The sequence below is a fragment of the Myxocyprinus asiaticus genome, chromosome 44 (assembly GCF_019703515.2).
Source record: "Myxocyprinus asiaticus isolate MX2 ecotype Aquarium Trade chromosome 44, UBuf_Myxa_2, whole genome shotgun sequence".
Classification (NCBI taxonomy): Eukaryota; Metazoa; Chordata; class Actinopteri; order Cypriniformes; family Catostomidae; genus Myxocyprinus; species Myxocyprinus asiaticus.
Genome location: NC_059387.1, coordinates 19,988,167 through 20,012,669, shown reverse-complemented (window position 1 = coordinate 20,012,669; position 24,503 = coordinate 19,988,167). Strand labels below are relative to the sequence as shown.

The following is a 24,503-nucleotide window of genomic DNA, read 5'->3' as shown; positions in this document are numbered from 1 at the left end:
TCTACCTGCACCTCAGCACGGGTCATTCATTGGGATTATTTTCAGTCACTATCCACATGCAAAGCGCAGCCTCTGATAAGCTGCTGCAGCATCACCGTTTCTACAGTATTTAAACTAGGTTAGTAATATGGCATTGAGAAGCAGAGACTTGGTCAGTACTGTTTTATTCGGATGTGTTATAATTTTCAGCACCACGCTATATCCTGTCTGCGCTTACCTCTTCAAAAACCGCTATGTCGGGTAAGTGATGTGTTTCATTCAGTCATTGGCGCTAAAAGTTTTACTGAGCTGTGAAGTCTATAGAACTCTGAAGCGCTGAGGATGGCTGATGCCCGATTCGCAAACGAGTCGTTCTCTTGACGTTTGAAAACCACTCGACTGTTATGGAAAACACTCAATTAAATTCGCACACTCATATTAGGTGTTTTACTAAATATTCATTTGGCTACGTAAAAATAACGCGCGGGGACTTTTGTAAACAGACTCATATGATTCGGTTTTTCACCGGTTCGTTACAACGAACCGTCCGAACGATCCGATTCGCTAAAATGAATCGGAATTCTCAGCATGTATTGAGAATCCAGGGCGAGGAGACGTTTGAAGTATTGAGGTGCACTCTGTGTCACAGAGTCAGCACATAAAAACTAGAGATCAGTCTCTTCTTATGTCAACACTGGATTAATACAGCAAAGCTGTTTCACCGGGCCAAGATTTTTTCCTTTGGAAAGGTTGAAAAGCACTTCTTAAGTGACATCTTAAACGATGCAGGTTGTCTCGACAGGTAGAAGCACGAAGTGTAAAGGACCTCTGAAGATGACAATGGACGAATATTGACATTTGGAAAATATTAGTGTCATAGGCCTGTTGTGACGTTTTTGTGAAACTAATTTTCTCACAGATAGATTATAGGGTTTGATGATAATACCAGATATTGGAAAAGTAAGCGAGTTCCCTGGTAGACATACTCTACTCGATGCTTACTGGATCTCTCATTACCATCTTCATGTCTTCTCTCTATTCGTAGCATATTTTAGGGGGCAGAGAAGGGTAAGCAGGCTATAAAATTAAAAAATGTTGCCCACCACTTAGATTTCACACAAACACACACACACACACACACATGCACGTTGGTATTTGTGGTTTACGAGGACTCTCAATAGACATAATGATTTTTATACTGTACAAACTATAGATTCTATCCCCTAACCCTACCCCTAAACCTAACCCTCACAAAAAAACTTTCTGCATTTTTAAATTTTCAATAAAACATCGTTTAGTATGTTATTTAAGCGATTTGAATTATGGGGACACTAGAAATATCCTCATAAACCACATTTATAGCATAATACCCTTGTAATTACCAGTTTGTAACCTAAAAAAAAGTCCTCGTAAACCACTTAAACCTGCCCCCCCCCCCCCCCCCCACACACACACACAGAAACTTGTTTTTACAGAATATCATTGTGGGGACTCCCCATAGACTTCTATGCATTTTATGGATTTTATACAGATCTCATGATAATTTCTATCTCCTAAACCTAACCCTCACAGAAACCTTTTTGCATTTTACATTTTCAAAAAACATCGTTTAGTATGTTTTACTAAGCCATTTCCTTCGTGGGGACCGCTGGCTGGGCCCCACAAGGTAGGTGTTCTCAGGTTTTACTATCCTTGTGGGGACATTTGGTCCCCACAATGTAGTATAAACATGTACACACACACACACACACACACACACACACACACACACATACATGAAAAATATGATTCCTTTATTTTTTATTTTTCATGCATTCGGTATATGGCTGGTAAAATTTGGCATTCACCAGCCACAGTGGCTGGGCAAAACAGTTAATTTCATATGCTGCTTAGAACCCTTCTCTGTATATACAGTATATAGACAGTACAGAGAAGAGAAGGGTTATAAGGTTTACATATCTATCTATCTATCTATCTATCTATCTATCTGGAAGCTCAAGAGTAGACAAGCACAGAAGGGAAACTTCTTGTTCAAGCACCTTTTCTGAGGCTGAACTAAATTATGATGACACACAGGACAGTTCACCTAATGCCATTGTATGTCATTTGCTATGTATAGTAACGTAGTTTATACAGCCACAAATATTTGGAATTAATCAGTGTCAAAATAAAGTGAACCTGCAGAGTTGCGTTCACAATGCATGTAAAAATAAAGTGAATTACATTTTGAGCACCTCCTGAAATGGTCTGAGATAAATTGCAGCGTTCTCACAGACAACACTGTTTCTGCAAACTGTTTTCAAACAACTGAAACAGAGAAGAAAGAGTGAGAACGTGTTCCGTGAGAAGCACTCCAGCTGTGCTCATGGGCGATAGCGCGCCACTGAACCTTTGAACACAGATTTTCTTTCATCTGTTCTTCCAAATATAATGAAGTGTGTTTCTTCAAACGCGTCTTTGTGTCTAATGACATTTCTTGTCGTGTGTCACTCAGAGATGTCTAACAGGTTGTCCTCCACAGTGACAGGTAGATGAGCAAAATTACCCACCACTGTGCATTAAATTGCCACATTTGTCTGGATGGCGGGTGTTAATTTCAAACCCGGGTTATAAGACGCATAACCAAAGTTAACAGAGAGTTCTACTGTCCTCATGTATTTATTAGTTTCAGATAAGAGTCTGTTTTAGGCCTGATTTAATCACAAAGTAGTGTACGGTATATCAAGTTTGAGCAGTACTTCCCATTCTCCTTCATACCCTTGTTTCTGAATTATTAAAGGCAAGGAAGCTTGGGGGCCTGGGTAGTTCAGCGAGTATTGATGCTGACTACCACACCTGGAGTCGCAATTTCAAATACAGGGTGTGCTGAGTGACTCCAACCAGGTCTCCTAAGCAACCAAATTGCTAAGGAGGGTAGAGTCACATGGGGTAACCTCATCGTGGTAGCGATTAGGGGTTCTCGCTCTCAATAGGGCGTGTGGCAAGTTGTGCGTGGATCGCGGAGAGTAGCATGAGCCTCCATATGCGGAGTCTCCGTGGTGTCATGCACAGCGAGCCACGTGATAAGATGCTCGGGTTGACTGTCTCAGAAGCTGAGGCAACTGAGACATCTTCACCTCGTTTGGACACGCACTTAAGCCGCACTCTCACCCTCAGTCAGCATCTAGCCTTGTTGTAGGCATCATGGACTCTCCCTCAGCTCTGACAATGTGACTTTCATCATCTCTGCAATTCGCCTACCTGTGCTTTGACGTCCTGTTCAGTTTCTCAAGATAAGTGACTTTGTATATACCGAGTGTATGGCATGCCGGCTTTACTAGTATTTGCCCCATTTGTGTGTTGATGAACTGCTTGCTCTTACAAGATTAATGACTAACATGAAGCCTGAGTGATTCCTACATATTGACATTTATGAATGACTCCTTGCCCGAGTGTTACTTCCTGGTTACTCTTCACCCCGCTGTGTCTGTGCTGGATATGTGACTTTGTGTGAACCTCAAGCCTTGTAATTTATACCAACCTCCCTGTTGAAAGAAGTAACTCACCTTTATGCCCGCTTGAAGCTTAAGTTCTGTTTTCAGCAAGTGCTGTGTTTTGAGTTTCCTGTTATAGATCCGTGCCTACTACCATTGCCCTATTGTCAAAGACTTTATTCCTATCCTGTGATTCCCTGTATACACAACTTACCTGTTACTCCTGAGTTTCCTTTAAACTCCCGCATTTGGGTTCATCACAACTCCGTTGGCGTTGGTGTCGTTACAGCACCCCACTGTGTAGTACCCTATTATTTTGATTTTGATGGAATAAATGCTCAATATTCCATTTTAGTGCATTTTCTAGGGCACTATAAAGTGTTGCACAGGTGAAAAAGCAGCATTTGCATTAAAAGGGAAATGACACCAGGAATGCATTTGTCACAAACAAATACACCAACCTAATTCAGTCTAAATTCTCATTTAGGCCAATGCAAATTTTTCTGATGCAGCTATGTAGGATTAGGAATGATGCTACTTATCATAAGAAAAAGCTTTGAAACATCTAAGTTATTTATGGCTCACAATGATTCTCTCTGAAGATTTATTAGTGTGTTTGGACTTCCTCTCTTTATAGGTCAGTTTGAATATGGGTGTTTGACATATGCTTTTTTTTTTTTTTACATGGGTGTCACGCATTGTTAAAAGTGTTTAACTGTCTTAAACTAAATGATTAAATAGTACTGCTACTGAAAATGTGCTAAAAAAGCAGGTCAACAGGATGGTTTTCATGTTTTGTTTCGCTAAGATTTTTTTTAACTTTTCAGGCTTAAATGTTAACCTCCCATGAGTTAATGCCTTTCTCAGGACAGGGTGCTATAAATTCCAGGCAACCATATAGGGGCAGTCAATTGTGTTTCTCTCCATTGCATCAGATGGATGCTTTACATGGGGCTATAAAACGCAACAATCAATGCTTCTTCACATGTGTGAGGGTGTGAAGCCCAGTACGTTTGAGCCAACACTGCCCTCACACATTCACCAACACACACACCAACCTAAATGCCAGGCTTTTTCCTAATGTGTCAGTCAATTGCCAGCTGAAATCTGAGGGGGTGTGTATACTTCACTAGTGTAATATCAGGAATGAAGACAGTGTGCTTATGTTTTATTTTGTCTCCCAAAAAGATGTGAACATGAAAAAATGCTATTGAGGATCAGTATGATGAAAACATACTGAGAAGACATCAAATAACAATTGTTTCAATGAGATATTGGGTTTTAAAGCACAAAAACTATTCCAGATTGCCCTCTCAAGTCAAGAAACAATGTACATCATCGCTAAACATTTTAGACTTTGGCAAGCAGTTGACGTAAAGATGAGCTTAATCAAATAGAGATGGATGAAAGACCTCTTTTTTTGTTGTTGTTGTCTTCATAATGAACCAGGAATAAATGCATACAAAAGAGATTTCAATCTTAGAAGTTTTATTGCAGCCCACTGGATTACGTGACTGTGTATAGCACCACATTTTTGGTGATGGGGCTCATGCTGTATTTTCTGGTCTGGTGTGCTGGGATTATTTTTAGATATTTCATCCAAACATATTCATTTAAAAAAAAAAAAAAGTTTTCCAGTACCTTTTCTGAAAAGGATTGTTGATTATTTGCTTTCTTAGTTTAGCATAAATAGTGTCTTGTGTATTTTAAGCAGCATGAAACATGCAATTATTAAATTATATATAAATAATAATAATAATAATAATAATATAACGCAAGTCCAAGTCAATGTATTCATATATACAAAAACATTTCAATCTAACACTTTTACTTGTATTTATGTTAGGTGTATGTGTGTGTGTGTGTGTGTGTGTGTGTGTGTATATATATATACATATATATATCAAATACTTTGACTGGTATTGATGTTATATTATGATACAGTATATCACAATATAACATAAATACAAATAAAAGTGTTCAGATTTAAATGTTTTTGTAGGGGCATATACCCATATATACATTAATTAAATACTGGACAGGTGGAAACAATCCAAACACCACCAACAGTAAACACTAAAACAAACAACAACAAAATAAAATAACCCAGACAGGAGGGCACAATCTCAGGTGATCGCCACGAGAAGTCCCATCTCCTGTATAGTCAGCAAAATTTGCTTTAACTTGAATAGGCGTGTAATGCAGCCCTTGTACCCTGGAGCTGAGGAGGGGTTTATTTTTGTGATTTCAGAAATGAGCAGGTCTTTACGGCTCTGTGTGCCGAGCATTGCATGACACCACACAATAAAGATTCTTTGGGAAATACCATCCGAGACATTAAATACCACATGTTACAATCCCACAAAGATACTGCAGGTGTGGTGTCAAGCGTAATTTCCACCGCTCCTACCATCACTGGGAGATGACTTCCTTTATGGTAAACCTGAGACAAGCATTGTGGCTTTCTCTTATAATGTCAGAGCTGGCGTGTAGTAGCGCACACAATTACACCACAAAAAAATAATTTTTTTACCTGGAGCATTTGCGTCACTCACAGCCTAAAAATAGCAGATTGTTCTTTGTGATGTAATGAGGTCATCATCGGTGTCTTTTGAACTGTTTCAGAGTAAACAACCTTTGTAGAGAAGCCTTTATTTGTTACCCAGTTCAATAAAAGTCTGTCAATTCCACTACTACAGGAAATACTGACATCACTAATGATAGGTAGTTGAGAGACAGTAAGAGGCTTTAACTACTGGTGTTTGCTAAGGCATCACTATTACTTTTGCTAATTCTTAGTGTTGGGGATTTGAAAAGAAAACCCTAACCCTGGCCAGAGTATTAAACTTCAGTGCGTAATTCATTCTGCACAATTGTCCTTAGGACATGAATGATACCTCAAATCATGCAGCTTGTGGAGGAGGGATGTGGTCTTACTTTTCTAAGCAATATAACTTACGATTTTCACCTGGCAGTCGATGAAAAACTCCCATAAACTTACAATGAAGGGGGGACCCATGCCATATATCAGAGACCAGAATATCAGACACTTGGGTGTGGACTCTTTTGAGTTGTACCAGTAAGCAACCACCAAGAACACCTTAGCAACCACATACTGTAGCAATGCGTTAAAAAATCAATATCAACCATTCATGTTGTTATAGGGTTTCCTCCTTGTTCCCACATCCTCACATTTACTCAACTACTGTAATAGGCACTACAGCATAGGTCTCTGCACAGATCCAAATGGCAAGTTATGTAATTTGTCATTAGATAAGCCAAACTAAACGTCTACCATAATAGGACTTTACTCTCTGTGGCAGGGCGGAGGGCGGGGCTGGGTCGTGATTCTGCACACCCGGCCCCGCCCTCCGCCCTGCCACATCAGCCTTATTAGGGGTCGGGTGTGCGGAATCACGACCCGGCCCTGCACTCCACCCTGCCACACTCTCCATCTCTGTAACTTTGAAATAACATGTTATACTTCCTTTGAAATGGCATAATAAAAGCAATTTTGACCAATGTGAGTTTTTATGCCTGACAGAAAACATTGAACATCTCAGTAAGTGTATGGGCACAGGGGCAGAGAAGATTTCAAATCCTGTTAACAACTTCCTGGCTGTGATAAAACATGAAAGGAGGATATCCTTTTAAAATCTTTAAAACACAAGAATGTCTGGGCAAAATCCCTACTGATACCAGTTACTGTGCTTTAGATGGTTGCTCATTCAGACCAAACTTAAGATGAGTGCAGACTGAAGATACATCAGGAAATTCACTGTTTCTTAAGGTGTAATTAGTGGGATATGGAGTGCATACAGTTCAGTCATCTCTCCTTTTCTGATAGGCTACTCATATATGTGAAATAGAAATTATTGGTTGAATATTCTTATGGCTAATAGAAGCTTTTATTTAGTTAAAACAAAATTTTACTTTTTTGTTTTCATGCTTTGACTGAGCATTGCATTTGAACACTTATATTAATGGCAATCCTTTATTTCTGCAGTGATCAAGTGTTCAGAATAATTCCTAAGTGCAAGACGGAGGTTCAAGTAGTCAAACAGCTTTTCCAAAACCTCACGGTGAGTCCCTTCTTTTTACAATACTCATGTCACATTGACTATGTAAAAAAAGAACCATGCCCAGAAATGTATATGATGTAGGTCAAGCAATAGAGCATGGTGCTCGCAATAGCAACAACAACAACATCACAAACTGATAAAATAAATATCTTGAATGCACTGTAAGTAGCTTTGGATAAAAGTGTTTGCCAAGTGAATAAAGATATTGTAACAAATTCTATCAAAATATTTTCTTCTGCAAAATTCTCAACATTTTCTTCCACATTCAGGACTGGTAAACAATGTTTTGGTTTTCTACCAGTGCATATCTTTTCTGAATGTCTGTGTGATTACATGTCATTATGTTGGCTTTTTTCCAGTCTGTGAGCGTCATCACTTTGTCAATCTCAACACCAGTGATGCATGAATGTCATCATGCTCAGCCTCGTTTAGAAAGAGTCAGACAACAGTGTCAGAAACTTCCCCTGCACCATCCCAGATACTATTTTTGTTTTCCAGAAATGATCCTCTGAACTGAGATGCCTCTGTATTTGTGATGAGTACTCGGAGAACACTGGTATACTTTGCAGGGTTTTACTCATTAACTTTGTTGACACTAAATTAGACAATCTCATCTCAGAATTATCTCCATATGCTTATTGATGTGACCCTCAGAAGTGTGGGTTGAAGGACATATACCATGATATTCTTTGACGTACAATGTAAATACTATGCTATACTTATAGTTAATTATCCAGTATGGTATTTCATGATTTTTTGTAGGGCATCTCTAGTGTGAGCAGTAGCATATCTCAATCTGAGCAATGTTGAGTTTAACACCACTGAGTGCGGAGACCCCCAAAAATTTAGGTCATGGCATTAATTGAGAGGTTTAAAATTCTGACTGCACTCTTGTGTGGCCGTCTGCAAACTATTATATCAATTTAGTCATTAATAGTGTGCCACTTGGCCAGACTTTCTCTCGGCTGAAATAAGATACAGCTGTGGCTTAAAGTTGGACTGAATTCAACAGTACACATACAGTACACACAACAGCTGCAAACCACCGGCACCACTGTTAATGGTGGTATGGTCAGGATTGTTTTTTTACTCACCTCTTTTTTATGGTTTTTAACAAGGTGAGCAATGTGAAAAAAAAAAACTAAAAAAAAAATACTACAACAACAACAACAACAACAACAAACATAGATGACATGTTCTTCATTTAAAGCTCTCTCTAAAGGCAACATGCAAATAAATATATTCACAGAAACATCCACACAAATCTGTCCCTGGCAAAACAGCTATCATATATCATGGGCTATGTTCCTTGCAAAAAATATTTTGTCAAAATACACTCAACCTGCTGTAAAGGTGTAGTTCATCTAAAATTAAAAATTCTGTCATAATGTTTTCACCATCATGTTGTACCTAACCCATATTTATTCCATGGATTAGGCCTACATTTTTTGGGTGAATTATCCCTTTAAACCATACTTAAAAATTGAAGGGCAATTTAATTTAACATGGTGTTATTTGCCAATAGCCAGTTAGAAGCGACTGCGTATTTGAGGAGTAAATTCAAAACTATTATTTTGGTGCACCGTTTATAGGTCCAGTTGCTGACGGCCTGAAATCCTATTCATTTTTTAATAAAATTTGTCGTAAACAACTGTGATTTAGTTTTTCCATTACTATAAGCTGTTGCTGGTGCAGACATAGGCAGTATGAATAACTCTACTCTTTGTTTTTGTACTAAATGGGCCAGTTGTTGTAGTCAATGTCATCAGCGTAGTGACTTGGCAGAGGAGGCAGATGATGCAAATCTGAGGTTATGTTTCAGGGAGTAATATTTGGGCTGCTACAAAGGCTCCAGCACATGGTGGCAATCTGAGGTGGTTTAGTGGCTCCACACACAGAAACAGATTATTTTGGTCAAATGCTGCGATCATGTTGGCTCTCTGAAACTCTGTATCAAACTGAGATTATAAAAATTATGAAGGCCGATTTTTACCATAAGGTTTAAATGTGTTCTTAGGGCAAAGATATTTTTCATGAAAGTCAGGTCAGGTCATGTTGTCACATTTTTATCAGGGCAGGTTTATATATTTTAAATGTCATAAAATTATCAATTACAATATTTGTTGGCCAAAACAATGTTTTGAAATGTTCCATTTTGTATTGTTTTAAGAATCTATTTGTTTTTAAGAATCTTATTGTTTTACTTTTTCAATTTAGCTGAAAAACCTGTAATAGGCTGTTTAATGCGGGTATGAATTTAAAGAGGGGTGTAGATTTTGTTTTGGTGGTTTTAATCTGGGGATAACAGAAAGACCTGTCCCCCCATAATTTATATGAAACCTATGGCACTGGTTTAATGGTAGGTTCAGTTGTGACAACTTACCCCATATAGTTTGACAATAAGCCCCGCTATTGAGGCAAGTTTTCACAAAAGGACAAAGCATTTTTTTTCCTTAGTTAAAGCAGTGAAAATGTTTGCTAACTTTTTGTAGGCAAAACATTAAGATTTACACCATCAAGCACTTTTTTAGGAACACTATAGTCATAATAAAGTGCCCAATGTGGTCTTCTGCTGTTGTAGACCATTGGCACCATTCTGAGTAAACTCTAGAGACTGTTGTGTTTCAAAATCCCAGGAGATCAGCAGTTACAGAAATACTCAAACCAGCCCATCTGGCACCAACAATCATGCCACGGTCGAAATCACCGAGTTCACATTTTTCCCCATTCTGATGGTTGATGTGAACATAAACTGAAGCTCCTGACCCGTATCTGAATTATTTTATGCACTGCACTGCTGCCACATGATTGGCTGATTAGATAATCGCATGAATAAGTAGGTGTACATGTGTTCCTGTTGAAGTGCTCGGTGAGTATATGTTGCAATGCAGAAATGGACTTTCAAAAATAATTCTAACCTAAGAAATATTCACTGGAGTAAACAGTGTGACAACTAGCCCTGGTTTTCCCTATATATTTTTAGCTAAACTAAAGATTCATAATGTTTATAATATATTGCAATATTCCACATGGTAATCATTTTCATAGATTATGCCTGTAATAACTGTTCAAATTTAGCAGCTTGAAACAACAGTTTTCTTTTATTCTTAATCCTTACATAAAGGTGGACCTTTGGCAGCCCAACAGTTTATCTCTGATTCAAGAGAACAGCTTAGTAGACGTTCATGTGGGCTGGAACAAAACACAATGGCTGAGGAGACATCTACACCAGGCACATATCCATTATAAGTAAGTGTCCTCCTCCCTTAGTACTATAATTAGTGGAAATGTTCCCTCCTCTTATTGTCCTGTGGGACAAACAACTGTTTTTGGGGGACAAGCATCTGAGATATCTACTCAGATCCCCATGGTTTGATTTGCATGTGCAGAACCTTCCAAAAAACAAAGGCATGATTCAGAGTTCTCTTTTAAGCACTCGCTCCATCAATCATCCAAATCACAAGCAACAATGAAGTTTATCTCACTCACAGCAGCCAGAAACACTTTCATTGTCATCCTTTTCCCAAGGGATCCCTTTTTATACCCTCTCTTTATTTCTCATCTCCTTCTCATGGCGATTGACGTTGTAAACGGAGCTGGCATGCTGATGTATTCGAACATATTTACAGGCAGAAGGGTTTGAAGGGAGGATTCTGGGTAATGAGATGGGTTGAGAGAGAAATGAATGCGCCTGGTTCTTTGTTTACTCTTGTTTAAAAATCTCAATCTATTTTTGCTTTGGTCCTGACAGGTTGGATGGATAAATTGAGGCATTGTCATTCACTCCTCTATAATCTTGGACAAAAAACAACCAAACAAGCAAAGTTGGGGTTTTATTCAGTTTTCTCTATGTCCTTGCTGTGTTCGTGACTGGTAACTCAGTGTTGGAGATATTGAGTTTAACCTGTCAGGAAGCTGTCAGAAATATCCAATAGTTTTCAGGTGGTGGTTAGAGGTGTAAACTTATTTTTTGTTAGCTCTAAAATCTTGCTAATATGTAGGCTACAGTTGTTGCATGACTAGAAGAACATTGTGCTTTTAACTCCAAAGTTATGGGTTCAGTTCCTAATGAACATACAATTGCCACAAAAACTATTTGGACACTAAAAGGAATAGTTCACCCAAAAATGAAAATTCTCTCATCAATACTCACCCTCATGCCATCCCAGATGTGTTTGACTTTCTTTCCTCTGCAGCTGCAGAACACAAACTAAGACTTTTAGAAGAATATCTCAGCTCTGTAGGTTAATACAATGCAAGTGAATGGTGACCAAAACTTTGAAGCTCCAAAAAGCACATTGTAGGGCTTTACTGGTTGTTTAGATCAGTGTTATTATCAGAAATAATTGGTAATTATTTCTTTAGTTATTAATTCATATTTAAATTAATTAGTTGAATCTAACTCATTAAAACCTCATATGGGGCTCCAGTAAATGTAGTGCGCTACGTTTAGGAGTGGGTTTGGTTACTAGCAATAATTAATAATTATCAAAGATAATTATTAAAATCAATAGAACATTGATGAGAATCAATGTTATTTTTTTTTAATCCTTTAAATCAACAATTATCAAAAATAATCATTAATAATTAACATCGATGAAACATTAATTAAAATTAACACTAGCTTATTGATCATTCAAATTCAAAAATCATCAAAGATAATTATCAATTATCAAAAATCAATAGAATATTAATAAGGATTAATATTGATGGGGCACCACCCTGGAATCAGGGACTAATAACCAGATAGTATAACAGTCTCAATATTAGACTGTTTTCTTAGGAAAATCGACATCCAAAGAATATCGATTTTCAGGAAAAAAACAATGAATGAAGGCTTGAATCCGAGCACTGACATCCTGTCAGCATGACACAGGTGTATGCAAAACAAACCAAAACACTTCTCTTTGAAGTATATCAAAGTTTATTTATGCAGTAATATCAATTAATAATTAATACAATGCAGTCAATAAACTTCCGACTTACAACTACAAACTAAACAGTGATATGGTTAGATATGGAAATCAAAATAATCCTATAACACATGAGGGTGTGTGTGTGTGTGTGTGAGAGAGCGAGTGTGTTTGTGTGTTTAAGGAGGGACGCACACAAAATGGCGGACGTGACTCTCGTGGAGAGTATGTCATGCGAGACTTCCGGCCAGAGAATATGGCCGCGAATGTGGGCGGAGAGAAACCAGTCAATGGAAGCTTAGGGACAAAGCTGAGCTTTATCACGAAGCTATCTACTAGCCTAAAATGTGTGCGAGAATGTTTGTGAGGGGTCGCGCGTGTGTGTGTGTGTGTGTGTGTGTTTGGTTAGTACGAGAGAGAGAGAGAATTAAGTGACGGCCCCAAAGCCGATTTCGCGATTGTGGGAGAGAAAGCAGCTGTTAGTTTATCACTCTTTACCTCACAAATTACCTTTTGTTTTTTTCTTACCCAAAACCAATTAGATCACTTCTTGAAGACCTTGATTAAACCATTGGAGTCGTATGGATTACTTTTATGCTGCCTTAATGTGCTTTATGGAGCTTCAAAGTTTTGGTTACCATTCGCTTGCTTTCACACCTACAGAGTTGAGATATTCTTCTAAAAATCTTCGATTGTGTCCTGCAGAAGAAAGAATGTCATGCACATCTGTGATGGCATGAGGGTGAGTAAACGATGTTGGAATTTTTATTTTTGGGTGAACTATTTATTTAAGCCACACTTAAAAATATATGAATGTCTTTGCATAACAAAATATGTCAAAAAAAATATCCAACCATGTGCCATTTATTTTGTTTTAAAAATATAGTAAAAACATACTTGTAATGGGTAAGGATGGGCAAGGAGGAGGCGGGAACCAGCTGAGCAGTCAATAAAACTTTTAATGACATAAATCAACTTAAATCAACTTAAACACAAAGACACACACACACACACACACAGCGGCCGCGTGTGTCTCCCTCTCTCCTGAACTGCCGTCTCCGGCTCCCCTTTATCTCGCTCGCCCGCTGATCAGCTGATTCAGCACCGGCCATATACCCTCACAGCCCGGCCACGCCCTCCTCGTCACACTCTCCCCCAACCGATTCAGGCCCATGGAGTAGCCCCAGATTACAGTCTGGACGATGGGGCAGGGCGACACGTTGGGGCGGAGCGTCGTGTCGCCCCACCCCTAAATACCGAATAGCTCCGACACAAGGGGCAGTTCAAACTTGGTTTGCAAACAGTGGAACGATTTAGTAGGAGGGGCAATATAAGGACGTTGTCGTTGCACGAGGTGAGAGAAACTGGTCGGTGTAAAGTTAATGAATATAATTTTTTTTTAAATAACACGATGTTTGAGAATCGAATGCGGCTTAATAGCTTAAGCATAGCTCAGTGTCATTCACAGCAAATATTAAGCACTGTACTGTCTTATCAGACAGCAGTTGGAGGCATATTGTAAGGTTTTCAATACATTGGCAGCCATATTAAATTGATAAAACTCGTTCACAGGGGCAGAAGGAGAGAGACGGATACTTTTTTTTTTTTTATCCAGTAGCAGCAAGAGGCATATTAGAAGATGTCCACTACAATGCAAGCCAAATAAAATGATAAAGTTCACTTGCATTGCAGAATATTGAAGTGCTAATAAAAAGTTATGGCAAACTCATCTCATGTGTCCCTCATTTTTCTTTTAATAAAATATGTATGTGGGTCAGTATGTTGGTTCTTTTAATTTTCTAAAGCTGAAATTTCATTAAGCTTTTGATGTTAAATAACCTTATGACACTTATTTGCTATGCATATCTTTGACCTCAAAGGTGCACTCAGCAACTTTTGTCTTTGTGTCATCTTGGACTTACACTGACACCTAGTGGCTTGGATGCAGCATCATTTAAAATCAAAAGTTTTTAGTTTTAGATGCCATTGTAGAAATGTAGTATTCACAGTTAGCCATGAATGCGATTCTGAAATGGAAGCCCCCATGTGTGGACCCTCTCCCTGTAGAATAAAACAGCTTTTATGAGGTTACTGTTATGACTGGAGTCTTCATTTTAATGTGAGTGCTCATGATTTTATACATATATTGCAAAATTACAATTCATGTCTTTAGGAGTTAAACTTTTTTAATGAGGAAAAAATTACTGAGTGCACCTTAAGCATTAAAAATCCAATTAGTTAAAGTATTTTAGAGGCATAGTAATAGTCAGCTGGAGCTGTAACAATTCTGTGTTGTCCACTTCAAACACATTCAGACATTGAGCTCGTTGTGCCACAGCAGCAGAGCACTACAAAAATAAAACAAGAGTTTACAATTTGCCTGTTACGTGAGGTTTTAAAAGGGAAATAACCGCACGATCAGTAAATTTTATGCATGAACATGCACATAAACATCATGAAATTATTCAGTGTGTCTGATATCAACATGAGGGACAAATATGAGAAGCATGCATGCACATTAGAATCTCAGTTACAGATACTGCACTAAAATAACTCAAAATTCTGCTCTGAACATCACGTTTGCTTATAATTAATTGCTTATATTTAAGAGAAAATGTGCGCCGGTTTTTAGCGCTTCCTTTCTCTTCGTTTACTTTTTAAGCTTTATTATCAGTCAGTAATACACAGACATAATGATTTATGTATGTCATCATAAAACCAGAGACTAGTCTCCCCGTTGTGTACGCTTAGCTTAAAGTTTCACACTTCTCAACGCCATACACCAATAAGCTCTGCTGTATAAGCCAATGAAATCAGATATGGGCGGATCTACTTGTGTCGCCACGCCCCATCGTTCAGACTGCACTCTGGAGTACTTGGGCCGGGGTGCCACTGGACTGACCTACTCCGCCCCCCCATCTCTGGAGGGGAGATGCTGCCCTTCTGGCCGTTCTGTCAGCTGGTGGTCCACCCTGCTTCCTGGGAACCTGGGAGAGAGACGAGGGAAGGCGTGGGGAGAGGGAAAAGGCGAGCGAGAGACACACAGAGAGAGAGGAGAGAGAACGAAAACTTGCCCGCCGGTTCCCGGACACACCGTCGCCCAGTCCTCAACCGCTCCTCCCCTCTGGCGGACAACAGCTCGCTCCTCCCCGATGGACGGCAGCGAGCCTTCCGACCCCTGGCTGACGGAACCGCACCTCCCCTTATCGGTGGATGGCAGCTGTTACTCCAGCTCTCGGCGGCCGGCAGCGACCCCTCCGTCACCAGGCAGATGGCCGCAGCTGCTCCTCGACAGCACATCCCTCCTCTCTCCCGGGTTTCAGCACCAATGTAACGGGTAAGGATGGGCAAGGAGGAGGCGGGAACCGACTGAACAGTCAATGAAACTTTTAATGACATAAATCAACTTAAATCAAATTAAACACACACAGCAGCCGTATGTGTCTCTCTCCCAAACTGGCATCTCCGGCTCCCCTTTATCTCGCTCTCCCGCTGATCAGCTGATTCAGCACCGACCGTGCACCATCATGGCCCGGCCTCGCCCTCCTCCTCGTCACAATACATTCATGTTAGGTTTCAAGTGATAAAACCATAGAAATTTTGTGTAAAATTGACACAAAAGGTATTTGGACACTTTGGTCAATCTTTGTGGAGCATGTTCATAGTTAATGTGGAAACGTTATTTAAATGATTTACTGTAAAACACCTGCTCAATGCTCCTTCAAATTCAGCATTGGATACAGAAAAGTGTCTACCAGCATCTGATTAACCCTGAAAGCTCAGATCAGAGAGAATATAACAGCTAGTTACAGAAGAACAGAGTACATGTGCTTTCAACATCTCCCTGACACCCTACTGTCTCCACAGGGTGCTTATGTCCAATCTCCAAACAGAAATTGAGAAACAGACTGGATACAGGTCTTCCAGGAAGCGCAGATCGGAATTCCAGTATGACTATGAAGTGTACCATCCTTGGGAAGAAGTGAGTATTTCACTAAACTTGAGGCCTGTCATACCAATGACTTAGTTTACACCTAGTATTACCATACATCTTGGGTTATCCAATCAAATTAATACTCGTATTGATACTCAATGTTTACATTTAATATGTAATGTTTTTAAAGCACAACAGAGTTTTCCTGTCAACCTACGAAAGGCTTTCTTATAGTTGTCTTTAAACTGGGATAAGAGAAAGTATTTTCAAATCAGGAAAAAAAATTAAAAACATTTCACCGTTGAATTATGGAGCAGGTGTGAAGACCCTGGGGAGCCATGAAATAGTTACATATGAGCGGAGACCCTTCCAAAGTAGACCAAAGTGAAACTTTCATGGAAACCATAATGTGTGACTGTACATGAACATGAAATCTGAGCTGTAATTTGGAGAATGTGGGTCAAACCTTTTTCACAGATCCAGAGTTGGATGTTTGAGATGAACCGGACACACCCACACCTGGTGGACATGTTTTCTATTGGACGGTCCTATGAGGGACGTCCCCTCTATGTGCTCCAGGTAAAGGCTGAAGGGAGAGAAATTAAACTCATGAACATTCCGTAAATATTGTATATCCTCTGCTGGATTTACCCGACCCCTCTCCTGTCAGTTAGGAAAGAGGACACAGCTCTATAAGAAGGCTGTATGGATAGACTGTGGAGTGCATGCTAGAGAATGGATTGGTCCAGCTTTCTGCCAGTGGTTTGTGAAGGAGGTTTGTGTTTCAGTTATTGAGCACTGTTCATTCCATACCAATATTTATCTCACTGACAGGTTGTTGCTTACACTACAAAATGGTTTTGAATAATTATTAAGCATGATAAAAAATATAATTTTGTATCTATTGCTAGAATAAAAAGATATTGCTTGGGTCTCTCCAAGGTAAGTCGATGGGATTTATTCACCTGTTTTATCTTTTTGTGAAAATACTCTAACCCTGTGAGTAATAGTAATAGTGACACAGTGTTAGCTGAGTTGGACAAATATAGAATGAGAGAAAGAGAGAGAAACAGAGTGTCAGGTCTGTTGCAATACCTTAAATATACCACAAAGAGGCAGAGCTATGACACAGACGGAAGCTGATTGAACCAAACATAAACCTTATTACAGAGCTCCAGTTCTCCTCAACCAGTCGCTCCTGTCCAGTCACTTGCTGCAGTGCTGGATTACACGCAACACATCTCTGATTACATCTCTCTTATATGACATATAATGAAATCACTGCAATTATATTCATATTTTACAATGCCAATGATAGCCTTTAATTGGAGAGGAGTGAGCAGTTCACTATTTGCAGTGTATTAGTGCAAAAGTGACAGGGTGATATTGTTGGACAGATACAATGGCTTTCCTGCAAAAGATCAAAGGTCAAGGGAGAGGTTCACTTTGTTTCAGCACTCAAATATTGGCTATATTGAGAAAATAGCCAGGAAAATGGCTATTATTATTTTATTTATTTTTTTAACAGCAAAAATACATTTTCTTAATCAGTATTTTTGTCCTTTTCCAGGAAATGCCAGATTCATTTTTACTTGTAGAAATAAAATACAAAATATATCTTTAATTTATTCAAGTTTATTTTTTTTTTACCCCTATGGCAATTTTTTTTCTCTTTTTGTTAGAATAAATCGAACAACATTTTGTAAGGTTAATGATTAATGCAAGGTGGAAAAAACTATTTGCCAAAGGGGTAAGAAAATTAAACTTAATTCAAGATATATTCTCAGCGAACGTCTTAATATGTGATGTACTTTTGCTTCAAATGTATCTTGTTTAAAGGATGTTTAGATATACAGTACAAAAATCTTGATTAGGAAAATGATTTGTTGCAGTGTAGATCAGAGGAATCACATACACTGCTGTGTCCTTGTACAGTCTAATTTGCTCTATTGAAGCTTATCTGTTGGGAAAATGAGAGTCATATTTCATGCATCATTTGAAGTCTGTCACAATTCTATTCATTGTGAATGCAGGCTCTGAACTCCTATCAACACGACACCAGCATGAGACGACTGATGAATCAGCTCAATTTCTACATTATGCCTGTCTTCAATGTGGATGGTTACCATTACAGCTGGAAGACAGTAAGTATCTGTTTTTCATATGTCAGATTTTCAATGTCACTTCTTTGATAAATGCTGACAGTGTCAAGAGCTTTCTGAAATGAATTGTTTGCAGCTCTGTGCTGTTTTAAACATGTATAAATGAGGACAAGTATAGCTTGCCTCTTCATATGGTATTACACCATTAGGAGCAACTGAGGAAAATAACTTGTGTTTTTCTCTCTTAGGATCGCTTTTGGCGGAAAACCCGGTCAAAGATTCCAGAGTATCATTGTCGGGGAGTGGATGCCAACCGAAATTGGAAAGTAAAGTGGTGTGGTAAGTTGTAAGATATTCTGAAGAATCAAATTGCTCCTCTTCCTTTATTTGCTGAAGTGTGTGAAATTAGCATCACAAAATGGAATTAAAAGCAGGCTTCCTACACACTCCCCCCTTGCTCACTGACACACTTCACCTCTAAGAGTCTTCATATAAGAGATAAACAGTCATTAAAGAGTACAAAGACAACAAAGTGCTTAAAGGGATAGTTCACACAAACATTTAAATTCTCTCATCATTTACTCATCCTCATGCCATCCCAGATGTGTATGGCTTTCTTTCTTATGCTGAACACAAATGAAGATTTTTAGAAGAATATCTCAGCTCTGTAGGTCCATAAATGCAAGTGAATGGTGATCAGACCTTTGTAGCTCCAAAAATCACATAAAGGAAACATAAAAGTAATCCATACGACTCCAGTGTTTAAATCCATATCTTCAGAAGCAATATAATAGGCATGGGTGAGAAACAGATCGATATTTAAATCATTTTTTATTATATATCTCCAATTTAACTTTCAATTTCAGATGTGAAACTAAACAGGCACCACATGTGACGTTCAGATGGAAAAGTGAATGTGAATGTGGACATTTAGAGTAAAAAAAAAAAGGACTTAAATATTGACCTGTTTCTCACCCACACCTATTATATCACTTCAAAAGACATGGATTTAACCACTGGAGTCATATGGATTACTTCTATGTTTGCTTTATGTGATCTTTTGAGCTACAAATGTCTGATCATCATTCACTTGCATTGTATGGACCTACAGAGCTGAAGTATTCTTCTAAAAATCTTTTTTGATTTTTGTTCTGCAGAAGAAGAAAGTCATACACATCTGGGATGGCATGAGGGAGAGTAAATTATGAGAGACTTTTCGTTTTTGGGTGAACTATCCCTTTAGCAGCCAATGAGGACGCCTGACAAACAGATTCAAAATGTATCAACAAAATAAAATATTTACATAAAACACAATCTTGTACTTGAATTTCCCTATGTAATACATGAAGAAACCAAGGAAAGTCAGAATCCATGTTTGTTTCCTCTTCCTGTTGTTTCAAGATGCTCTTCTAATGTAAGAGATCAAGCTGTGACTTAAATGTGATTATGATGATGTTAAAAATAATAATGACTTAGTCGTCTAGTCTCAGACACTGGATTTTGGATCGTATAACAATCAAGAACAAAATCTGTAACAAAAACAAAAAAAGCGCTGAAGACTAAAAACATTCATTTTTTCTTATTTTTTGGCTTATATCACATACATGTGTTTTTTTATATATAATTCTTCAGTAAAAATCTACTTGATAATGGGTCATACACTCAAAGCTTTTTTCTTCGAATTATATTATTATATATTATTATTGTTTTTTTATATTATATTATAGTATTTTTAATCAATGTAACTGATTACTATTAAATGATTACTATTATTTTTATATATTTATTTTTTACTTGGGACAGAACAAGTTGCTTTCTATTTTTAATGCTATACAGAAACGTATATTTTTTTAAGGGAAGAATTAGGGCTCTCTTTTTTTCTTTCTCTCTCTCTCTCTCTCTCACTTCCAGGATTTGCCTTCTGGTTCCACGTCTGTGATTTTTCACAGAACTTATGTTATATTTTATACTCTGGTCCCTATATCTCTCTAAAGCACAAAGAAATAAAGCCTACCCAAAGATGTTCACTATAAATGCATTGATAGATAATACCTGACACATTGAAAATAAATAAAGCACACTAACATTGAGTCAGCATGATTCCAAGGGAGGAAGGTAACAGTTGGCTCTGACTGCAGGCTTTGGTATGAAAAGATGAAAAGATTACAAATCAAATGAAAAAAAAAAAATCCTCCCTCTGCAACTCTGCTATCTTTGCTATCTCTGATAGATGAGGGTGCGTCCCTGCACCCCTGCGATGACACATACTGTGGTCCATTCCCTGAGTCAGAGCCCGAGGTCAAAGCTGTCGCCAAGTTTTTACGCAAACACAGGAAACGTGTCAAGGCCTACATCTCGATTCACGCCTATGCTCAGATGCTCCTTTATCCCTATTCCTACAAATATGCAACTATACCAAACTTTAACTGTGTGGTGAGTGTTGGTTTAGTCTACATTCAGACAGCTAGAATTTGTCCAGTTGTGTGGGGATCACCTTGTATTTAGAATTTCAGAGCAGCTGAGAAACATTATGTGCATGATGTGTGCTTCTTCCCTTTTGGTTTTCCATATATATATATATATATATATATATATGTATATGGAATAGGTCAGATATCATTTTTTGGGCTTGTCTCAGTGCACTCTGTTCTTAAATTGTCTGGATGGCTGTTAGCACACAGAATATTTTGATCACACTTATTACCAGACACTCATAATGATTGACTGAACTAATACTCTAAGCAGTCTATCACATAGCGGTTTGGGAATCTTTACTTTTCCCCTATAGGAATCAGCTGCCCAGAACGCAGTGAGTGCTCTGTACTCAGCTTATGGAGTGAGATACAGATATGGCCCCGCCTCCACCACACTTTGTAAGTCAGACATTGGCTCTTTTCTTCTACAATCAATATAGCGAATGCATGAGTCATCAGCTCTCTGTTTGCTCTCTCAGTTAGAACTTCAGCAATGATGGATCTCACTGTGACTATTTATATCAGCACATATCCAGATGTGTAATGTGTTTCATTAATTTACAGATTTGAGTTCTGGAAGCTCAATAGACTGGGCCTATAAGAATGGGATTCTGTATGCTTTTGCCTTTGAGTTGCGTGATAAAGGTTACTATGGCTTCCTGTTGCCCGAAGCCCTGATTAATCCCACCTGCACAGAGACCATGAGAGCTGTAAAGACCATCGCCTCAGACCTGCTGAAGAAATGTACCAAATGACTTTTTTTTTTACCTTTCACCTAACTGTCACCTCTATTCTCTTCTGTACCCCAGTTTAGCCCATAAGCCATAGCAATATGTCTCAACTAGCTATTTACAAATGTGGCTGTATGTTATTTTACATGTACAGTGACCCTATGTAAAGTATTTGGACACTTGAGCCTCACTTGAAATGTACAAATGTTTTTGCATTATATAACAAAATATCAAACTAAGTGACATTTATTTTAAATCAAATAGTTTTTAAGGGCAAACTGTAGATAGGGCAATGGGACACTTTCTGGTACTCAAATGTTAGTAGAACAGTTAGTTACTGTGCCGAACTACTGTGGTTACTCTGCTAGGACACCTGTGTGAACTTGAGAGGAACTAAGTTCATACATTCACACACACACACAAAAAAAAAGGAATTGCAGAAATGTCTAGGATAAGGGAAGTTTGTTCTTAGAAATTGTGTAACATAATATTTTTGCAGATGACACTTGGTTTGATATTTTGTTATCTAATGCAATGGAAATAATTCATTTTTACGTGACTTATGTGTCTAAAAGTGTCTAAGCACTTTGGCATTTTTGTTTTTATTAGAAAATAAGGTTTATTTATGAAATTGTTTAATAAGCCTCTACATTAAAATTAAAAAAAAAACATGGTGTAAGTGTATTAACAGTGAAGATAAGCAAGCACTTGAATTTTGAACAGAATAATTCTCTTTCAATAAAATTTCTATGAGACAAAAATACAGTGAGCACTTGCTGTATAGATATGGATTAAAAGAACAATACAACCCAAAGAATGTAAATAATACATACTTTTATCCTACAAAGGGTTTATTTTAATACTGATGCTGTGCAGCCTACAGCTACCATATATACAGTATTACTGCAGCTACAAGAGAGCTTTGATCCTGTTTTGAAATTGATTTATTTTATTAGAAGGGGGAAAGTTTACATTTGTACTATCAATTACATTTGTTTACTTTTGTACTATTAGTTACAATTGTTAGAATTCAATTTAACACAAAACAGTAAATTTTGATTTAGCCATTATTTATTTTTAAATGAAAACATGCATTGTTATATAAATTGTATTAATCAGAAAATTAAGATTTGTTACCTTTGTATACTTTGTATGTTTTCCAACAGTTTGAAAATTATTAAAAGTGGTTTAATCAAAATGTCACAGTGTAAATCATACTTGCTTAATATAACACAATGGATGGTATGCCTTATATATCCAAATACAAAGGACTTTACAATATGAATATACCATTTAATGTAGGCCTCAAATGATGGCACAGTAGACTTTCCATACATAACATACCAATGAAATACTGACCCAATCCTCTGAAACCATGATCTGTTTTTTATAATTCATTTCACAAGGCGAGACAGGTGGAATGTTGGATCCATAAAGAAAGCTGCTGGAGCTCCTTTTCCAGGATGAATATAATTGTACATACCACCTGTATTATGTTATCATGTGGTGCTGCTGAAAATATATAATTATGCTTACAATAAAAAAAAGTGCTTTTTCATACAGTATAGTCAAACATGCCTAACTAACTTGACCTTTAGTTACATGGTTAAGAATATTAATTCATCCTATTATCTGAATTTTGATATACAGTTGCTAACAGTTGTCAGAACACAGACAGCTTTAGATCTGGGAAAAAATGCCTGGGCTCGGCCTTGAGTCAGCCTCTGCATTAATGTCAACTTTTCCTTTTTGTACAATGTAAAAGCTTTTCAGGCATCTTGTGAATACAAGCTGAGAATTACTCATCTGTGACAAATATCTGTCTGGTGCGTTCCAAAGAGGTTAACTCCTCAAGACCAGCAGAGAAAAGAAAATGATAAAATAATAATAATAATAATAATAATAATAATAATAATAATGTTTTTGAGAAAGAATATTTAATTCAAATGGTCTAGCTACATAGGACCACATTTGATAATTGTTTAAGGGCAGCTATAATGATTCTGGATATATTGGTTATAAGATGGAGCCTTTTGAGATCTGTGACCTTTTCATGTCCCACATTTGTAGGACCACACAAACTCAGACTATGTTAAAATTACACAACACTACTGACAACACTGTATGTATTCACATTCCAACCAGGTTTTAATTCATTAATTACTAAAAGGTCATTAAATATATAATCATTAAATAGAGTTTTCGAAGTTTGAGCATCGCCACAACCATTTCCAAGACTGTTACAGTTAAATGTAAAAGACGGTCAAATGGATAAATAAAACTCAATATCTATGCACTGTGTACTGTATATTGAGCACGTGCAATGTGAGCCTACTCCATATAATTCTCTGTATGCCTAAGGAGGCAGCTTCCATTCATTTTATTTAAAGATGCTCTCAGTAATTTTGTCCCTATTAAAAAAGTTTTACACCTTAAAAAAATTAATTGTAATTTTGCAAAATATGTATAAAATCATGACCACTCACATAAGATGAGGACTCAGTCATATCATAACTGTTTTATTCTAAATGGGACAAGGGCGCCCTCATGGGGGCTACCATTTTTGAAGCACATGACCATCTGAATACTACACCCTCAATCCCAGTAACCGTCTTGTTATTGGACATTTTCACTCTTGGATTAATTTAATCATGACTGATTGTGAATAGTGAATTTCTACAATGGCATTTGTAATAGAAAATTAATAATTTTGAATGATTCTACATCCACACCACTAGGTTTCATTGTAAGTCCAAGATGACACATACAAAACATTACTGAGTGCACCTTTTTTATTTATATTTTTTTATTATAA

General features: G+C 37.7%; 1 protein-coding gene across 1 annotated transcript; it reads left to right on the top strand.

Annotated features, from left to right (window-relative positions):
- LOC127434408 (carboxypeptidase A6-like) lies at positions 1-22,793 on the top strand. The gene is made up of 11 exons (XM_051687134.1): positions 1-240; positions 7,459-7,534; positions 10,659-10,783; positions 16,315-16,429; positions 16,859-16,960; positions 17,052-17,156; positions 18,415-18,525; positions 18,732-18,822; positions 20,714-20,916; positions 21,272-21,356; positions 21,522-22,793. The coding sequence occupies exons 1-11, from the start codon at positions 128-130 to the stop codon at positions 21,710-21,712; spliced, it is 1,317 nt and encodes a 438-aa protein (XP_051543094.1). The 5' UTR covers positions 1-127; the 3' UTR covers positions 21,713-22,793.
- The last annotated feature ends 1,710 nt before the right edge of the window (positions 22,794-24,503 follow it).

What these genes read in the sequence shown, in the direction of transcription:
- LOC127434408 (XM_051687134.1), top strand. Translation starts at nt 128, where the DNA reads ATGGCATTGAGAAGCAGAGACTTGGTCAGTACTGTTTTATTCGGATGT. An exon ending in GTCCCCTCTATGTGCTCCAG is followed by an intron (nt 16,961 to 17,051) that starts GTAAAGGCTGAA and finishes CTCTCCTGTCAG; the next exon opens with TTAGGAAAGAGGACACAGCT. An exon ending in TTGGAAAGTAAAGTGGTGTG is followed by an intron (nt 18,823 to 20,713) that starts GTAAGTTGTAAG and finishes TATCTCTGATAG; the next exon opens with ATGAGGGTGCGTCCCTGCAC.